Source organism: Trifolium pratense, linkage group LG3, assembly GCF_020283565.1.
Source record: "Trifolium pratense cultivar HEN17-A07 linkage group LG3, ARS_RC_1.1, whole genome shotgun sequence".
Taxonomy (NCBI): domain Eukaryota; kingdom Viridiplantae; phylum Streptophyta; class Magnoliopsida; order Fabales; family Fabaceae; genus Trifolium; species Trifolium pratense.
Window position 1 is genome coordinate 48,203,791 of NC_060061.1, and position 18,291 is coordinate 48,222,081.

General features: G+C 31.0%; 1 protein-coding gene and 4 long non-coding RNA genes across 5 annotated transcripts; all 5 read left to right on the plus strand.

The window, feature by feature from the left end:
- Window positions 1-2,982: 2,982 nt before the first annotated feature.
- LOC123916862 lies at window positions 2,983-4,511 on the plus strand. The gene is made up of 2 exons (XR_006812268.1): window positions 2,983-4,047; window positions 4,145-4,511. It is a non-coding gene; the product is annotated as an uncharacterized LOC123916862 (long non-coding RNA).
- Window positions 4,512-6,643: 2,132 nt separating this feature from the next.
- Window positions 6,644-7,060, plus strand: LOC123916396. The gene is made up of 2 exons (XR_006812121.1): window positions 6,644-6,766; window positions 6,862-7,060. It is a non-coding gene; the product is annotated as an uncharacterized LOC123916396 (long non-coding RNA).
- A 3,802-nt stretch (window positions 7,061-10,862) lies between these two features.
- LOC123916371 lies at window positions 10,863-11,533 on the plus strand. Its single transcript, XR_006812116.1, has 2 exons — window positions 10,863-11,139; window positions 11,224-11,533. It is a non-coding gene; the product is annotated as an uncharacterized LOC123916371 (long non-coding RNA).
- Window positions 11,534-13,307: 1,774 nt separating this feature from the next.
- Window positions 13,308-14,225, plus strand: LOC123915284. Its single transcript, XM_045966420.1, has one exon. The coding sequence runs from the start codon at window positions 13,308-13,310 to the stop codon at window positions 14,223-14,225; it is 918 nt and encodes a 305-aa protein (XP_045822376.1).
- A 3,441-nt stretch (window positions 14,226-17,666) lies between these two features.
- LOC123916370 lies at window positions 17,667-18,291 on the plus strand. The gene is made up of 2 exons (XR_006812115.1): window positions 17,667-17,844; window positions 17,945-18,291. It is a non-coding gene; the product is annotated as an uncharacterized LOC123916370 (long non-coding RNA).

The window sequence follows — 18,291 nt, forward strand, 5'->3', positions numbered from 1 at the left end:
GTTAAAAATAGGGCGCACGACAAACTCGTAGGTAGCAGATGAGTAAAAATAGGGCACGAAAAAAACTTGTAGGTAGCGGATGAGTAAAAATAGGGCGCGCGACAATTATTGATCTTATATATATATATATATATATATATATATATATATATATATATATGAATGATTTTTAGGTAAATTTTTTTGCCATTTTGCTAGTCTCTTTTTTGGGCTTTAGCCCCTTTGTAACCCAAAAATAAAAAAAAACCAAATAGTTCGTTAGTTATTTTTATTTTTTTAGAGATTTCTTTATGTTGAGTTTGAACATTAAAAATAAAATAAGCCACTAGATTTGGTTTAGTGGTGAGAAATTTTGGTAGTATGCATTAGGTCCAAGGTTCGATCCTTATGGCCAACGTTGTAAACCAATAACATTAAAAATAAAATAAAAAATTTTAAGATCGAGCCGCCCGAAAGCCTGACAACCCGTACCGGTCGGACACTAAAATTTGTATCCTATTTTTTATCCGGACTTGTCAAACAAAGCCCGACCAGGCCGGCCCGTTTCCGGTCCGAAACGGGTCGGGTCCGTTTTGACAGCTCTACCAAAAATACTCTAGCTCGAAGATTATCTAAACAAGCAATTTCTGCAATTTGAGATTCATTCATAATACAAGCAAAGAGCCCCCCAATTATTATACGATATATAAGACTTTTGTTTAAATTTTAGCGACAATTAGATTCTGACAATATACAAACAATAGATATACTTTCCCATTTAATCAGAAATTACTTTCCAAAATCTTGGCAGTTCAAGAGTACTAAAAATAATTGCAATTGTGATCGCAATCTTAAAAATATATTTGTGTGAAAATTACATCAAAAGTCTCTTTTACTTTATTTATTTATGGAAAATGCTAGGACACTAGTTAAGGATACAAATATAGAAGTTTTATCTCGTAAATTGTGCATTTAATGTTTTAATGAAGTGGAAAGTTATTCTCTTCATCATTAATTTTATCATTTATTTCCTTTTTAGTATGCTTAACTAGTGCCCCAGGGGCACTATTTAGCATGACCCTTTATTTATAACAGATTCATCATTTATTTGTAACACAATAATGTGTTTGAAATAGATGTGAGGGGTTTGAAACATTTCATTAAACCAAAAATGATAATGAACATTCATCTTGTTCATCTTCGATTAGCTTCATCATATTCATCATCTTCTTACCTAATTTATCACAAATTATACTTAAATACGTCTCAAAATTATATGAATCTACGTGTGTTTTGTTTGCTACAAAATCTTGTTCTAAACTCCAACGTCGAAATACTCAATTCTCATTAAACTAAATTTACCAAATTTTTCCGTCAAAAAAAAAAATTACCAATTTTTTTTTTAAGGTTTAATGAAATGTTTCAAACACTTCACATGTCTCTTTGTTTTAAACCTTTCATTATGTTATAAATAAATAAAATAAAGGACTAACTCTTGCATGTCTTATAAAGATAAAAGACTTGTGTGGAAAAAAATAAGATTAAAGATGAATATGTTGCAAATGAATACGATACAAAACTTAACCTATGCACGTTTACGAAGATAAATGACCCATGCGAGAAAAAAAAATAAAGAACAATTTTATTACAAATAAATAAGTTAAAATACTCTGAGGTAATTTTTTGCCTATATTTTTAGGAGAATGCTAACATGTTTAGAAGACAAATGTTATAACATTTTATTGGAACTTCTGTATTCAACTTCTTATTGTATCATTCTTCTTTCACAATCACAACCATCGGCTCCCAACCGTCGTCTTTCCTTTTCCCTATCTTAGCAGCTGCCGGCGAGATGTAGACTGGACTCGCGGTGGTGCGATCGACTCTGGTGGGTACTGTTCACACTAGAAAAAATTCTTCTACAGTTACGAATGTCTGATGAGTTAATCGAACTGCAGCAAAGGATGTCACCGACTGAAGAAATAGAGCACGCCGAATTTTTCCCGATACTGATATTGGACTGTAACTTCCTCGTAACTACTTCTGTAACAACTCCTGCTCGCTGAGAATCTTGTACCCCTTCAGAAGAAACTTGGCGCGCAACATAAAAAGAAGAGGGTGATTTAGTCTTGCGTGAATTTATATTGCGTGCTAGTTGTTATTGTTTTTCTTTTTTAATAATAATATGAGCTGCAGGTGGAGGACGGAGAAAAATAGGGATGTCAATTAAGGTTGGATGTCTATCGCTACCTTGATATCTAGATGCTCTTAATTTATAAAAAAAAATTCTTATTGTGTCATTAAATGCTAAATTTCATACCAATACCATTGTAATAAAAAAAAAAATAGAGGTCACACGAAGCAATAACAGTTTTTTTTTTGACTAAATAAAAGATATTCATTCATTCAAATTGATAAGAGTACATCGATGCAATACAAATCAAAATCGCTAAAAACAAAAAGGATGAATCTGCGAACAAACTCACAGCATCCGTGTTAATAGCATCAAACGGCATATTGCAAAAGCCTACATATTTGACTATATTGAAGTTTCCGGAACATTCATGTCGCCGGATCTGTAGCGTTGATGGTACAAAAGTCATTGATTGGATCTGCACTGGATCAACCTTAATCTTCAAACCTGAAACAAATGAACACCGCACAAAGACGGGACAACAATACTCCGCACTAAGACGGGACAACAATACTCCGCACTAAGACGGGACAACAATACTGAAAATCAAAACAAAGGATAAAATCGCAAAGATGAAAACAAAACTATAAGACTTAAACTATGTGAAAATCACTTATTTGTATTAAAAAGCAAGAAGAAAAAAATGTAAAGGGGTGATTTTAGGCCAAAAATTGACCTAAAACCACCCCTCTATGGGCGAGAGAAGAAGAAGAAAATCAAAAAGAGTTTTAGGGCCGGCGGTGGTTCTTAGGAATCGTATTGTTGATACTCAAATCCACACGTGTTTTTCGACTAAAATAATTCGAAGCAATAACAGTTAATGCACACCTAATGTAATTAATTAATATAAAGTCATCCAATATTTTTTTGAAGCAAACATTGTCATCCAATATTTTTTTATCGTTATAGTTATTTTGTCTTTCCTATATCATGAAAGGTTATTTTTCTTTTTTTCTCAAAAAAAAAATAAAGTTAGAGTGTAAAAGCATGACAAGACAAAACTTGAGATCCCAAATTAACCTCTTATCATTTACAGAACACTAATAAATTTAATTATAAATAAAATATCTAAATACAAAGATATCTTGGATGGACTAGGAAAATTAGATGAAGAGAAAAAGAGTGTACGATGTAATAAAAAAAAAAGAGTGTACACGTTCCCAAATTTTTCCTCATGTTTTCTTTCTTTTTGCTTAATCCAATGGTTGATATATGAAGGAAAAAAGATAATCAACCATTGAATTAAGGAAAAAGAGAGAAAACATGAAGAAAAATTGGAGAGGATCCAAATCCTACTTTTATAACACAATAACTAGTAACAAGATCAAAGTAAAAAAAAAAGCCATCATCTAAATCCCTAAAAAATCCGATAAAACAAAGTTAATTTAAAATTCATAATTAGCTAGTTTATCTACGCATGTATTATCTTCCTTATAAAATTTGAGAGACTCTAAACGATGAATCAAGGATGAGTCACTAAAAGCTTTAACCACATGTAGAGTATCATAACACATTGATAATATTTATCATGAAAAGGGTATAATAATGGAAAATTAATTAAAAAAACAAATCTTATGATTAGTAAGTATTTTATGTTACCTCTTTACCAATTTTTTTAAAACGAATAAACACAACATATTGATGTTCTTAATAGACGTACACTCAACAATCGTTCTTATTTTAGAAAGTGTCTTTTACGACTACATAAGAGGTAAAAATTATTTAATTAATATATGGAAAAGATGAGATTTATAAATTACAAAGTGATAAAATATTTGTTACAAGTAAAAGGGGAATTATGGCTGAAATTGTCAAGTTTATTTGTGTTATAATGATATTTTTTTTCCTATTTTTTGTTGCAACGAACATCGAAGGTAAACATTTTTTTTTTTATCCTTTTCAAATTTTCTTTCTTACTTTATACACTTTTTTTTTCCATATTAGTTAAAAAAATCTCTTTTTTCATTACAGCAACATTTATAAGATGTTATAGAGATGCTTGTTGTCCAACAAATTTGTGCTTACCTCGTATGAAACCAAGGTGCATGTACAACTCCATATGTAAATGTGTTCAAAAGACGTACTCGGAAATTAATATGCCCACATGATTTTGTTTTAGTTTTAGACTCAAGAGAGCATGCAAACATTCAGCTATATAGAATATTTCATGAGTTGTTCTTGCTTATTGAGTTGACACCCAATAATTTGATTTTGTTTTTCTTTCTCATTTCAAGAATTGTGTAGTTATGGTTTCCTAATCATGTAAATAAATCGTTATTGATGTACCAAAAAATAAAAAAATAAATAAATAAATCGTTATTGGTGTGGACCGGGTATATATCACCTAGATAATATTTTTTATTCTTTGTATGATTATAGTACGTGGAAAATTTCAAGCTCAACTTCAAGACTAGACTAGATGATGGAAATAAGTATAGTTGGTTGTTATATCTGGACCAGATAAATTTAGGAATCACAAAAAAAATCATATTTGTCTATATCTACAGATGAAATTTGCCACGAGCAAGGGGCAGATACATACCTCAATAGATATCCGTAAATAAAATAAATGAATTTCAATTACTCACATTAAATAAATATGAATTTGCATTCAATACTACTACACATGCCCGCAGATATCCCGACTCGCTAATAAAATAGTAAAGTCATTTAAAAATCTCTACTTAAATATAAACTCTACTAGTATTTTTAGCATGTACGTAGAAAGAAATAGTTTTTTGATAGTTACATTTTTTGTTCATATTCAATAAATAAAACTTTTAATATTCTTTTTTAATCTTTTGAGGTACAACTTTTCATATATATATTTTTTTTTTACAAACTTTTCATATTATTATGTTGAAACAACTTTTCATATATTGAATAAAAATTCTATTTAGCAAAATGTATGAATATTATGTGTTAATATTTTTTATGTCTATAAACGAAGCCAATTTTTTTTTAATAATCAATTTTATTAAAAAAGACGTCATCCATGGATATTTGTAATATCCGCGGGTACTTCAATATTTGTGGATTATGCAATTTAATGGATATCTGCATAGATATAGAGCGGAAATAAATATCATATTTATCTATCAAAAGAGTGGATAGTATGATATATGTGTCCGCTCTGATAGATAAATATGATATTTATTTCCACTCCTTTGGCGGATAACCGTAATCTCAATTAACCGCAATTACATCTGCAACCGCAATTCGTGTATTTTTCTTGTCACAATAAATTTATTGCCTCTTCTTTTGGAGATGATACCTTTGATTTAAAATAAAAAAAATTAAAAATCAATAGTGAACATATGGAAGTGGACTTGACCAATCACATAGAAGAACATAGAGAGCAGAACCTACTTGCAACACAAGTTATTGAAGCTTCTAAGTCACAAAAATTAGTTGCAACTGTGTAACTAACTTTCCCAATCCCTAGGTAGAGTTAGTTATGATTCTGTACATCTAGCCTACTGTTAGCTATGGTAGAACCTCTTAGAAACTTGTAGGAGTATACTATAATTGATCAATTTTACAATAATTAATGAAGTTTTTAATTTCACTCATTTTTCTATTTCTCAATATGGTATCACAAATTTCTCCAAACTCCAATAGTTCTTGTTGGTTAACCGTCATAGTTCTAGCTACTCAGAGCACTTGCAACTAAAATCATTGTTTTAGTTGAAGTGACGTATAACATTCAATTTTTCGAAAATTAACCGATGAAATTGTAAATGTAAAATATTATCTTTTTAAGAATAAAAATTAACTAATATAACTCTATTACATTTTAAATGAATAATAAAATTTCTTATAAATTTTTCTAAAATATGAATCACAATAATTATACAAGTTTATTGAATAAATATTACTACGTAAAATTGATAGGCCGCAAGTGCATAATTCTATTTTGTAGTAAAATATCAATTCCACGCCTTAAACACCACATGATTATCACAGTAATTGAAACTCATAAAAGTTATGAGTCAAACTTTTTTTTTTTTTTTTTGAAGGAAGGTTAATGTAACTTATTATGTTTCTTTGAGATGCAAAAAATATTTTTAACTGATAATATTTTTCTTGGGCTTGTGGGATAAGCGAATGATACATTATACATAAATCCCTATTCTTTATATATATTGTTATGGATTTTATTCTTTTAATTCAATCTAACATGAAAATATGTAAGATTCAATCTTTCTCTTGAGATGATAAAAAAATTGGAAGTTCTTAATGGGTTTTGTTAATATTTTTAAAATAATTGAGATTTGATAAAAAGTAAAATAAAACAAACTCTCTTGATTGGTAAGTACATGACCTCTTTACTAAGTTTCCTAAAAGGACAAACACAATACATTGACGTCCTTGAGAGATATTTAATAATAATTTTCTTTTAGAAAGTGTTTTTACACACCATAAGAGCTAAACACTATTTAATTAAAGTATGGAAAGAATGCATGAGATGTAAAAATTATAAATAGAACCATTTGTTACATGCAAATGAGAGAAACATGGCTGAAATTATTAAGTTTGTTTGTTTTATGATTATCTTTCTTTTCCTAATTTTTGTTGCAAAGAACGTTGAAGGTAAGATATTTTTTTACCCTTTCAAATTTACTATTTTACTTCATTAACAATATTTATTCAATTGTATTTAAATATTTTCTTTTCTTTTCTTTCAGCATTATATACAAGATGTTACTCAGACTCTGATTGTCCAAAAGAGTTGTGCCCCAAACCTCGTACGAAACCAAAGTGTGTCGATTTCGTATGTAGATGTGTTAAAATAATTTATCCAGATAAATAGTGTCAAAACGAAGAGAGTCCACAAATGTTGTACTAGAATATTTCATGAGTTATAATTTGCTTGTTGAATTGTCATGCAATAATTTGATTTTATTTTTGCTTTTGTTTTTCTAGTTTCAATAACCTCGTCATTATGGATTTGTAATCTAAGTAATGTTAATGAAATGAAATAAGGTAGCAATAATATTATCTAGATTTTTTTTTTTGATAAGCAAAAGGATTGAATTAAAAAGAGTGCAAGGGGCACTCAACCCTTACAAAAATTACGAAAACCATTAGATACTTAGAATGCAAGCTAATGGATCGTTACACCAGTCTGAGAATACAAATGAAGGATTAAGTTCTATTCGACCTACAAACCAAACCCAAGAAATAAAAATAATCTGATCAACAAGTAAGGCCAAATTAAACACATCTCCACGAAACATAATGTTGTTTCGAGTTCGCCATATACTCCAAGTGGTTGCTAGCCAAATGACATGACGAGCTTTAGCAAGACTCTTACTCTTCACCAAATCACCAAAAGTAGTGAAATGCTTCCATACTTCCTCAAATGTTATAAAATTCATGTCCAGCCATTCATACACTTTTTTCCACACTTGAATTGAAATAGAACAATTAAAAAATAAATGATCGATATCTTCTTCTTCTCTAAAACAGAAAGCACAACAAAGTTCACGCGGATTACTAATAATTCTTTTTCTCTCCAACGCCTTCCGAGTCGGTAGTCTCGCTAATAACAACCTCCATCCAAAAATGCTCACTTTGGATGGAACATCATTCGCCCATAAGTCTTGTAGTGCATCCACCACATTGCTATTAATGGTCAATGGAGAGTAACAGTTTTGCAAAAAACAATACGCTGAATTTACCGAAAACATGCCGAGATTGTTCGTGATCCATTTCCTATAATCCGTACGATCCTTATTAGGACTGATATCTGAAAGCAAACACTCCAATTCAGCTGCTGCTTCTATATCATCTTGCGCTAAATCTCCATTCCAAAGCAATCTCCAATTCCATTCAACCTCATTCCATAAACCACACTCTGCTATGACTGAATTTGGGTGCATACTTTTAACATATAATTGTGGAAATAAGTTCATGAAACTATCATTACCAGCCCATCTTTCTTGCCAAAATAGAATGGTATTACCGTTACCTAACACGTTGCAAACATTGGACTTGAACCAACCGCCACTCTCTTCACCTCCTATTTTCACAATATCACGCCACCAAATTGATTGTAATTTAACTTCCTTGTTCATATTTAGAAGAAAGTTTTCAGACATTGATCCATACCTATGCACTAACAACTTACACCACATAGATTTTTCTTCACAAAGTCCTCGCCACTTCCATTTGCAAAGTAACGCTTGATTAAAAAAATCAAGATTCTTTATACCCAACCCTCCTTTATCTTTTGGTAGGCAAATTGTGTCCCAACTAACCCAACAAATTTTTTTAGTGTCCAAACTTCCACCCCATAAAAACTTCCTTTGGATACTAACCAATTCTTTTAATACGCACGAAGGTGCTTTAAAAAAAGAAAAAAAATACAGCGGGAGACTAGACAACACCGAATTAATTAGAGTAACTCTACCACCAATAGACAGATTCCGACCATTCCAACTACTTAGTCGCTTCCTCATATTGTCCACAATAGGATTCCATGTTATCTTTCTTCTTGGATTGGCTCCAACAGGAATTCCTAGGAAACGAAATGGAATAGACTCTACACCACAATGTAAAAAAGCGGACGCAGCGTTCAAAAAATTATCATCCAGATTAATTCCATAAAGTTTACTTTTAAAGAAGTTAATCTTTAAGCCAGAGACTAACTCGAAGCTTCGCAACACCGTTTTGATAGACCAAAGATTGTCCCAATTACCTTTACCAATCAAGATAGTATCGTCCGCGAATTGAAGAGTATGAAAAAGTAAATCATCACTGACCTTATAGCCATGGAAAACACCAATACCCACTGCCTTCTGCATCATGCCTGTGAGACCTTCAGCTGCTATCAAGAAAAGAAAAGGAGATAGCGGATCACCTTGTCTCAACCCTTTACCGACCACAAAATCCTTAGTGGGACTGCCGTTTACAAGTACCGACATCGAACTATTAAAAATACAAGCTCTCATCCATTGGATCCAACCATCCGCAAAACCCATACGTCGCATCATATACTCCAGAAAAGACCAATTTACTGTATCATAGGCTCTTTCGAAGTCCACTTTCAACAATAAACAATTATCTTTCCTTCTCTTGGCTAAGTCGATCAATTCGTTCACAACCAATACTCCATCCAGATTATCTAGATTGTTTTCTTCTCTCTTAATTTAAGAGATATCGACACACACACATATATGAGTGGACGTCAGGAATAAATATCTTTGGAATTTGGCTTGTCCTCTGTTATTGATGTGTTTTCGTTGTCATGATCCATGGTGTGATGAGAGCACCAATGAAATGGACAGAGAATCGAAAGGAGCAAAGTATCGAAGAAAATAGCAATTGAGATGAACAAAGTATAACCGAACAGAGTAAAATCGAAGGAACATGGTATAATTCCAAACGAAATAGCAATTGTATTGAATAATAAGTGTTGAGTATGGTTCATATATACATCAGGAAGAGCAGGGGTATTTACGACATTCTATTAGTATTATATATACCGCTTGTAACACTGAAACCCTAATTCATTCTTTCATCTAATAGAAACGAGCTGTAGCGAATTCTGCAGCCGGAGACGTACCTAAGGGGAACTCCATTATCAAACTTCTTGTGTTCTTATTGTTTGCAATTTCGTTATTATTACCTTCTGTTACTATTTGTGCACAACAATAAGCAAGGATTGTAGATCCAAAACCCCTAACACAGACTAATGGTTAAAGGTAATGATCACACAATCAACAATAACAACTTGAATAAAAAGATAACAATAGATTGTAGATCCAAAACCTCTACCAAAGGGAGTGATTGAGATAACGATCACAGAATCAACAATGTATAAAGATAAGAGAGTTTTGAGAGAGGGAAGTTACAACTTCACTCACAATACACACACCCACACCCTCAATAGCCTTATGCTCTTGCATATTCTCTCCACATGCTATGCGGTTTTCTCATCCTTTACCCCCTACGTGGCTTATTCTTTTCATTCATTCCACTGACTGAATTCTTGCCTTGCATATTTTATGACCCCTCTTGTGATTGTACGTCATTAGTTTTTAGAATCCTCTTAATCACATTGGACCTCATTACAACGAACTCTCTTGATTGGTAAGTACGTGACCTCTTTACTAAGTTTCCTGTTCTGGACTGGGCCAAGGGCTGGCCCAATCCCTTCTGCCCGACATTTGGGGCACAACCCAATAAGGGGAGACTTCCCCGACATGTCAGCCAATGACGTGTCCTGCTCGACTTAACGGATTAGCATCACGTTAACTACGTGCTCATACATCCGTGCATGTTGATCCACTCCCACGTAGCTTAACAGCTAAGCAGCATGTTTAACACGTGCTCCTTTATCCAACCACAGCTGTCACGGAGCTTATCCCTTACCCACGAATAGCGGAACGGCTCCAACCAAGATAGAGGCAAATAACGGCCTTCCCCTACGATACAGGGACTATCTTGGCAGTTGAGTCTATTGGGCCGGTTATCCCGGCCCAATAGGCCAACCTTTGGCCCAGCGCTGGGGGCACTATATAAGCTCTCCTAGACAGGAGAGCCAGATATTCTAAACCATTCTACACTTTCTTTCTCTCTCTTCTTTGTATCTCTTGTCCTCTTTGCTGACTTAGGCATCGGAGCACCTGCAGGTACAAACCCCCCCTTCGGTGTGGAAGCTTGCTCAACGGACCGACCTCAACCTTTCTGATCATCAGGTTAGATCATTTCCTAAAAGGACAAACACAATACATTGAAGCTTGAGAGATATTTAATAATAATTTTCTTTTAGGAAGTGTTTTTACAACACCATAAGAGCTAAACACTATTTAATTAAAGTAAGGAAATGATGAGATGTAAAGATTATAAATAGAACCATTTGTTACATGCAAATGAGAGAAACATGGCTGAAATTATTAAGTTTGTTTGTTTTATGATTATCTTTCTTTTCCTAATTTTTGTTGCAAAGAACGTTGAAGGTAAGATATTTTTTTACCCTTTCAAATTTACTATTTTACTTCATTAACAATATTTATTCAATTTTATTTAAATTTTTTTTTCAGCAACAAGATGTTACACAGACGCTGATTGTCCAAAAGATTCGTGCCCCAAAGCTCGTACGAAACCAAAGTGTGTCGCTTTCGTATGTAGATGTGTTCCAATAATTTATCCAGATAAATAGTGTCAAAACGAAGAGAGTCCACAAATGTTGTACTTGAATATTTCATGAGTTATAATTTGCTTGTTGAATGTCATGCAATAATTTGATTTTATTTTTGCTTTTGTTTTTCTAGTTTCAAGAACCTCATCATTATGGATTTGTAATCTTAGTAATGTTAATGAAATGAAATAAGGTAGCAATAATATTATTTAGATTGTCTTCTTCTCTCTTAATTTAATAGATATCCACACACACACATATATATGAGATTGCTAATTTACAACTAACTAAAAATATTAAGGTGTAAATTAGTAATGCGCACCTTTTAATTTGGACAAAAAAAAACCTTGACATTTAGTTATTTTACACTAGAAAATTGAGGATTAGTTAGGTAACTTTCATTAAATGTTGTACACTCATTTGCTAATTTACACCCACATAATAATTATAAATATGTGCAACCTAAATAAACAACCTGTTTTTTCCAATTTACATAGTTTCTCTTTCAAGAAACTTGTTTCATCGTTTTTTTATAAATAAACTAGAAAATAGTTTTTTTGTTACCAATGAGTATTGTGCCTATTTTCAACTTAGATAAACTCATTATTGTTGCTCAAGGGTAAAATGGTTTTCTATTTACTAATGAGTTTTTTTTGTTACTAATGAGTATGTTTCGGTTACTGTTACTGAACTTGTTTTTTTTTTGTTAATAATATTTCTATTTTTTAAATAAAAGAGAAAATAGTTTTTTTGTTACTAATGAGTAGGATTACATAAAATTAGAAAATAGTTTGTTTTGTTAAAAATAAATAAATTTTTTTCTCAAGTTGTTTTTTTTATTTTTTTTATTTCCTAGGTTGTCTTGTGTTTATTATGGTTGTATATATTTATAATTGTTTGGGTGTAAATTAGCAAATGAGTTCACATCATTTAATAAATTTTACCTAACTAACTCTAAATTTCCTAGTGTTAAATAAATAAATATCAAGGTTTTTTTTTTGTCCTATTAGAAAAAAAGTGCGCATTGCTAATTTACACGTTAATATTTTTAGTTGGTAGTAAATTAACAACCCCCTATATATATATATATATATATATATATATATATATATATATATATATATATATATATATATATATATATATATATATATATAATATAATATAGATTAATAATTTACATTGCTTAATTAATTGTTTCTTGGCTTAAATGAAATTTTGGTACTTTTTGATCCCCTATTTCAAATTTTTGGGATCAAAACTTCAAAAAATTTAAAAATAGGGGGATTAATTAATTTCTAATTAGATTTCTATTTAGAAATTAATTAATTAATTAATTAATTGGATATGGGCTCAATATGAGTGGACGTCAGGATGGTCCATTTCGGAATAATGAGAACTATAATTGGTCATCACGCTATATAAAGGCTATGGTCCCCAATATATCGGACACACTGCATATCGCCTCTTCTCCCCGTCTGAAGAGTGCTTAGGGCATAAAGAGTCCAGGTTGAGGAAGAACCACACAAGCCAACAGATACTCGTTGTCCGTATCTCTTTTTACGATTTGTTCTACTTCTATCTAACGATTCATCTATTCAGGTATTCCTATAATCGTTGATAAATCAATATGTCGTATATCCTGTATATATGTTCATATGTTTGTTTAACTTTCGCACTTCAATTATAAGATTATATGTTTAACACGTCTATTATTAATATTAAATTAATTCCAATACTATAAAGTATAAGCCAAGCTCAATATTCCTTTTGCTATATATTGACTACTGTGTGATTATAATATATTTTTCCATTTCAAAATAAAACTTATATAACTTTATTTTGACAAAAAAACTTATATAACTTAAGACTTAAGTCAATATGATTGTGTAAATTAATCATTTATCATATAAACGACATGTGTTTTAAAATGAAGATATATTGTATTTGCTAAAGCAATAGTTAAGACTAAAAGTGAATTATTGGATGCAGTGTTTGCCTTTCCCTAAAGCAGTGATACGTAAGATTAACTCCATATGTCGGACTTTCTTCTGGACGGGTAGTATAGAGAAAAGCCGTAAAGCCCCCGTTGCTTGGAAATCTGTGTGCCAACCTAAGCGTAATGGTGGTCTGAATCTCATTGACCTTGAGGGTTGGAATCATATTTCTTTGCTGAAACTGTTATGGAATCTTTGTGGCAAATCAGATAGCCTTTGGGTAAAATGGATCCATGCATATTATACTAAAAACCAGCAGATCATGGAGGCTGCTATACCAGATAATGCCTCCTGGATAATGAAGGCTGTTATGAAGCAACGCGAGTATACCCTTCAAAATCCGGTGTGGACAGAGATGTTGAATGCCCAGAAATTTAATATGAGAAAGATGTACTTGGCTAATTATGATAGATCTCAAAGTGTTCCGTGGAGAACTTTGTTCTACGGAAACGTGGCCCGTCCTAGAGCTCTTGTCAACCTCTGGATTGCTTGTAATGGGAGGTTGGCAACTCGTGACAGATTACACAAGTTTGGGATTATTGACACAACTTGTTGTTGCTTCTGCAGTGCTGATGAAACTCAGCAGCACCTTATGTTTGATTGTAATGAAACAAGAGATATTTGGAGGAAAGTCCTTGAATGGATTCAGATTGCTCATTATCCACTGGGCTGGTGTCAAGAAGTGGAGTGGATTATGAAACAGACTAAAGGTAAAGGAGATCGTGCAAAGATCCTAAAATTGGCCTTCACTGAATGTGTCTATGAGGTTTGGAGGTATCGAAATGATATTAGTTTTGGTAATGCTGTACAGAACAATCATACTGATGAGAAAATTATTGATACTATTGTCTATAGGGGTTGGACCAATAGAAAATTAAGGACATGCCTAGCTAAACTCATGATGTAAATAGTCCTTTTCTTTGGTTTTTTCTTTTGTCGTTTTTGATCCTGTGGGCTGGATCCTTGCGATCGCCTTGTACCTTTGGTTTTTGAATTAATCAAAGTTTTCTTTTTGATTCAAAAAAATAGTTAAGACTAAAAACATAGATCTCCATTATCGAAAACAAATTTTAAGTAATGTTGTTATATTCCAAACACATGCATAAGAATAATATTTTTCTTCCATAAATTTAATTTTCTAAGCTTTCATATCTATTCTTTGAGAGAGATCTTGTGATTTCTTTTTGTAAATCAGCTCCATTGTGATAGTTTCTATGGAGACTGAATTCTCTCCTGTCAAATGGAAAGTCCAGTTCAATCATGGCCATTAAAATTAAAAGAATAAACATTTTAAAAATTATAAAAAGTGATTGAATGGTGTGGATGACCACACCTGGAGAGTCTCATGGGAGACGATCCATTCTAGTTTCTATGTACTACTAAACATAAAACCATTATAACACTAAATAAAATCAAAACAAATTTTTTTATGAAGGCGAAAACCTTCTATTTTTATTTATGGACTAAAATAAAAATTCACTATATTTTAGGAAACAAAAACTTATTTAACTTTAAACTGAGGTGAAACCTATTCTATCCCTTGATAATTTAGGGTAGTTGCCTAACAATCAATGAGAACAAGCCACATAAGTAGATTTATATGTGATACCTACAATTAACTTATAACCAATTTTTTGGGTGGTTTGCTCTTTGCATCCACCTCTTTGATCTTAAAAAAAAAAATACAATTAACTTATAACCAATTTTATTTCACATGCATATAGCTCGTTCTTATTAGTTGATGGATAAATACCACAAATATATCGAGAGATGAATTATAAAAAACCTTAAATTAATTGATAAATAAAATAAAAAAGATATATAAGTGGATTAGGCCTAAACCCAAGACAACAAAGAGTTTAAACTACTGCCTCAATAAAAACGTAATGAAAAAAAAAACTTAATTGGATAAATTCAAGTGAACTAAAAAAGAATGCAGTTTTATAACATTAGTATAAACAAGACCAAACTCAAAATAAAACCAACCCCGGTCCAGGGACGGATTCATGTAGGGGCTGACCATGGCTATAGCCACACCAGAATTATTGTATATATATATATATATATATATATATATATATATATATATATATATATATATATATATATATATATATATATATATATATATATATATATGTATAACTGCTAATATTTTCACAAATATTCTTTTGGCTTGGTGATTAGGTAGCGCCATTTTCATTTCTTTTTCTTACAAAGAAATTGCTTTGTTGCTAGTTAACGGCAAAGAATCAAGAATAATAGCTGTGGTAATTTTTTTTATTAAAGGAGTGATCAATATTATTTTTTTAAGAAAAAAGGAGTGATCAATATATATATATATATGCATATTAGAGAAATGAGAAATTAAATTATACCGGTAACATTTTAACGAGTGTAAAATTTACAAAATTTATCGTTAAATTTAAAATTCATATATATCGATAATTCATGTAAAATTTCACAGAAATTTAAAATTATTTGATATGTTATTGAAATTCACCAACATTAAAGGTTTATAAACTTTTATTGAACACTGTTAACTTTAATTGATCTCAATAACATACTATATTTTATTCTTTTACTTTACTCTCAACTCTACAACTACAAATATGATTTCTTTGTTTGTTATTTTGTTATTTTTTAATGTGCTTTCTAGAGATAAAACTACTTCTTCAGCCAATCTGCAAGCGTGATTTTTTTTTTTTAACTATAAAATTTGTGAACATAATTTTTTTAGCCACACCAATATATCAGGTCTGGATCCGTCCCTGCCCCGATTATTATCTAAATCTATAATTAGGAAGACGTGATCTATTTCTATAGAAGTACTCTTTGATGGTACTTGGTAATGAATCCCACCAAATGAAGTAAAAATTTGAAATCCATAATTATCTAGTTTATTTGCATACGTATTGTTTTCCTTTTAAATGTGAGACTCTAAACTGAAACCATCTAATGATATATTAATACAATTCATCCACCTATTCGGAGATGCGATGGAATTAAGGAGAAGTTAATGAAAGCATGCGTTAACTTTAAGAAGAGAATCACAACATACTGACAAGTGTTTTATCGCGAAAGGTTAAATATTCTCATCCAAGAGCATTTAGATGAGATGATGTGGTTTTCTTCTTGCTTAATCAAGGTTATGGATTTGATCATTGACTTGTGCATTCAGTGGTGTTAAAACTCTTAGAGTGCGTTTGATCTGCTAAAAAATAAGAAACTGACAGGACAACTCTAGCTAGTTGTTAAAACTCTTAGGGTGAGTTTGATTGTAAAACTATTTCAGGGACTGGACAAATTTGGAGGCAAGTGACAGCACAAAAACAGAATTTTATGTCACTCACTAAATCATATATAGCACAACTTTTTGTCCCAAGTACAATTTGTCTAAAATACCAAAATATCATTTTGTTCACCAAATATCATATAAAACAAAAAATTGTTCAATATCATAAAAATTTGTTCTGTGTTGTTCTGTCATGTGTTGTGCTGTTCTATCTTATGTTGTTTTGTCCAGTACTTACTCTTTAACGGATCAAACACACCCTTAGGGAGAGTTTGTCACTCATTTGACTCCCAAAAGGCTCGAGGAAATTAGTGTCTGCAGTTACACGCAAATGATACACGATTTACACACAAAAAAAATGTTGGAACAAAATTGGTTTGTGAACAATTACTATTAGGATTTGATGATAACAAAATATTAAAAGTATAAATTGGATTAGCTAATGTATGTTCAAGTGTGCACTAAAATTATTAATTATTATGGAGAATTAAGAATTTTTTATGTCAGTGAACATATAAAGAGTTGAAAGCAATTATGAAGAGAAGCTGAAGTAATGAAGGTCAGAAGCTAGAAGATAAGAACCTGAAGCCATCAAAACCCGAGGTCATCAGACTCTGAATTTTTGGCCTCTGAGGTCTCTTATATTTAGGACTCTCCGGTCCTAAATATAAGAGATAGTCTATTTTTTAGATTCATTGATAATTCAATGTATCTATCCTATAATATAGACCGAATACATTAGATTGTCAACGAATCTAAAAAGTGAATTTTCTCTTATATTTAGGACCGGAGATGGTACACTATTTCTCTCTCCATTAAATTTTAATGAATACGTGAAGTGGAATTATTGACAAAATAAGAGTATAATTTATAATTTGTACTTTAAACTATTAAAATGGCGCTTAAATGAACGGACGAAATAATGAAAAGTTGATAATAAAAAAGAAGAATTTTGATGATTGATAAGTATTTTATGTGACCTCTTTATTATGATTTTTAAAGGGACAAATACAACTTGATATACTTAAGAGACATTTAATAATTTTTTTTTTTTTTTTACAACTTTAGAAGAGCTAAACAATATTTAATTGATACAAGGAAATTAGATTTATAAATTATAAATCAAATAATTTGTTATATGTAAAAGGGAGAAATATGACTGAATTTATTAAGTTTGTTTGTATTCTGATTATCTTTTTTTCCCTACTTTTTATTGCAACAAATGTTGAAGGTAAGTCATTTTTTTTTTTACCCTTTTTAAATTTTCTCCTTTACATCTTTCACAATATTTATAATATTTGTTATAATTCTTTTTTTTTCTTTTCATTCAGCAACATTTTTTAAATGTATTACTGATTCTGATTGTCCAAAAGATATGTGCCCTGACCCTCGTATGAAACCAAAGTGCATCGACGCCAGAATATGTAAATGTGTTAAAAAATTGTACCCGGAAAAATAAGTGCATGCGATTCTTTTTTATTGTCAAAGCCAAGAGAGTACACAAATATCATGTTAGAATATTCCATGAGCTGTCGTTTATTTGCTGAATTCGCACAAAATAATTTGATTCTATTTTCTTTTTATTTTTATTTTTAATTCCAAGATCCTTGTGGTTATGGATTTGTAATCTAAGATGATTTTATTGAAATGAAATAAGACAGCAAATAATATTATTTAA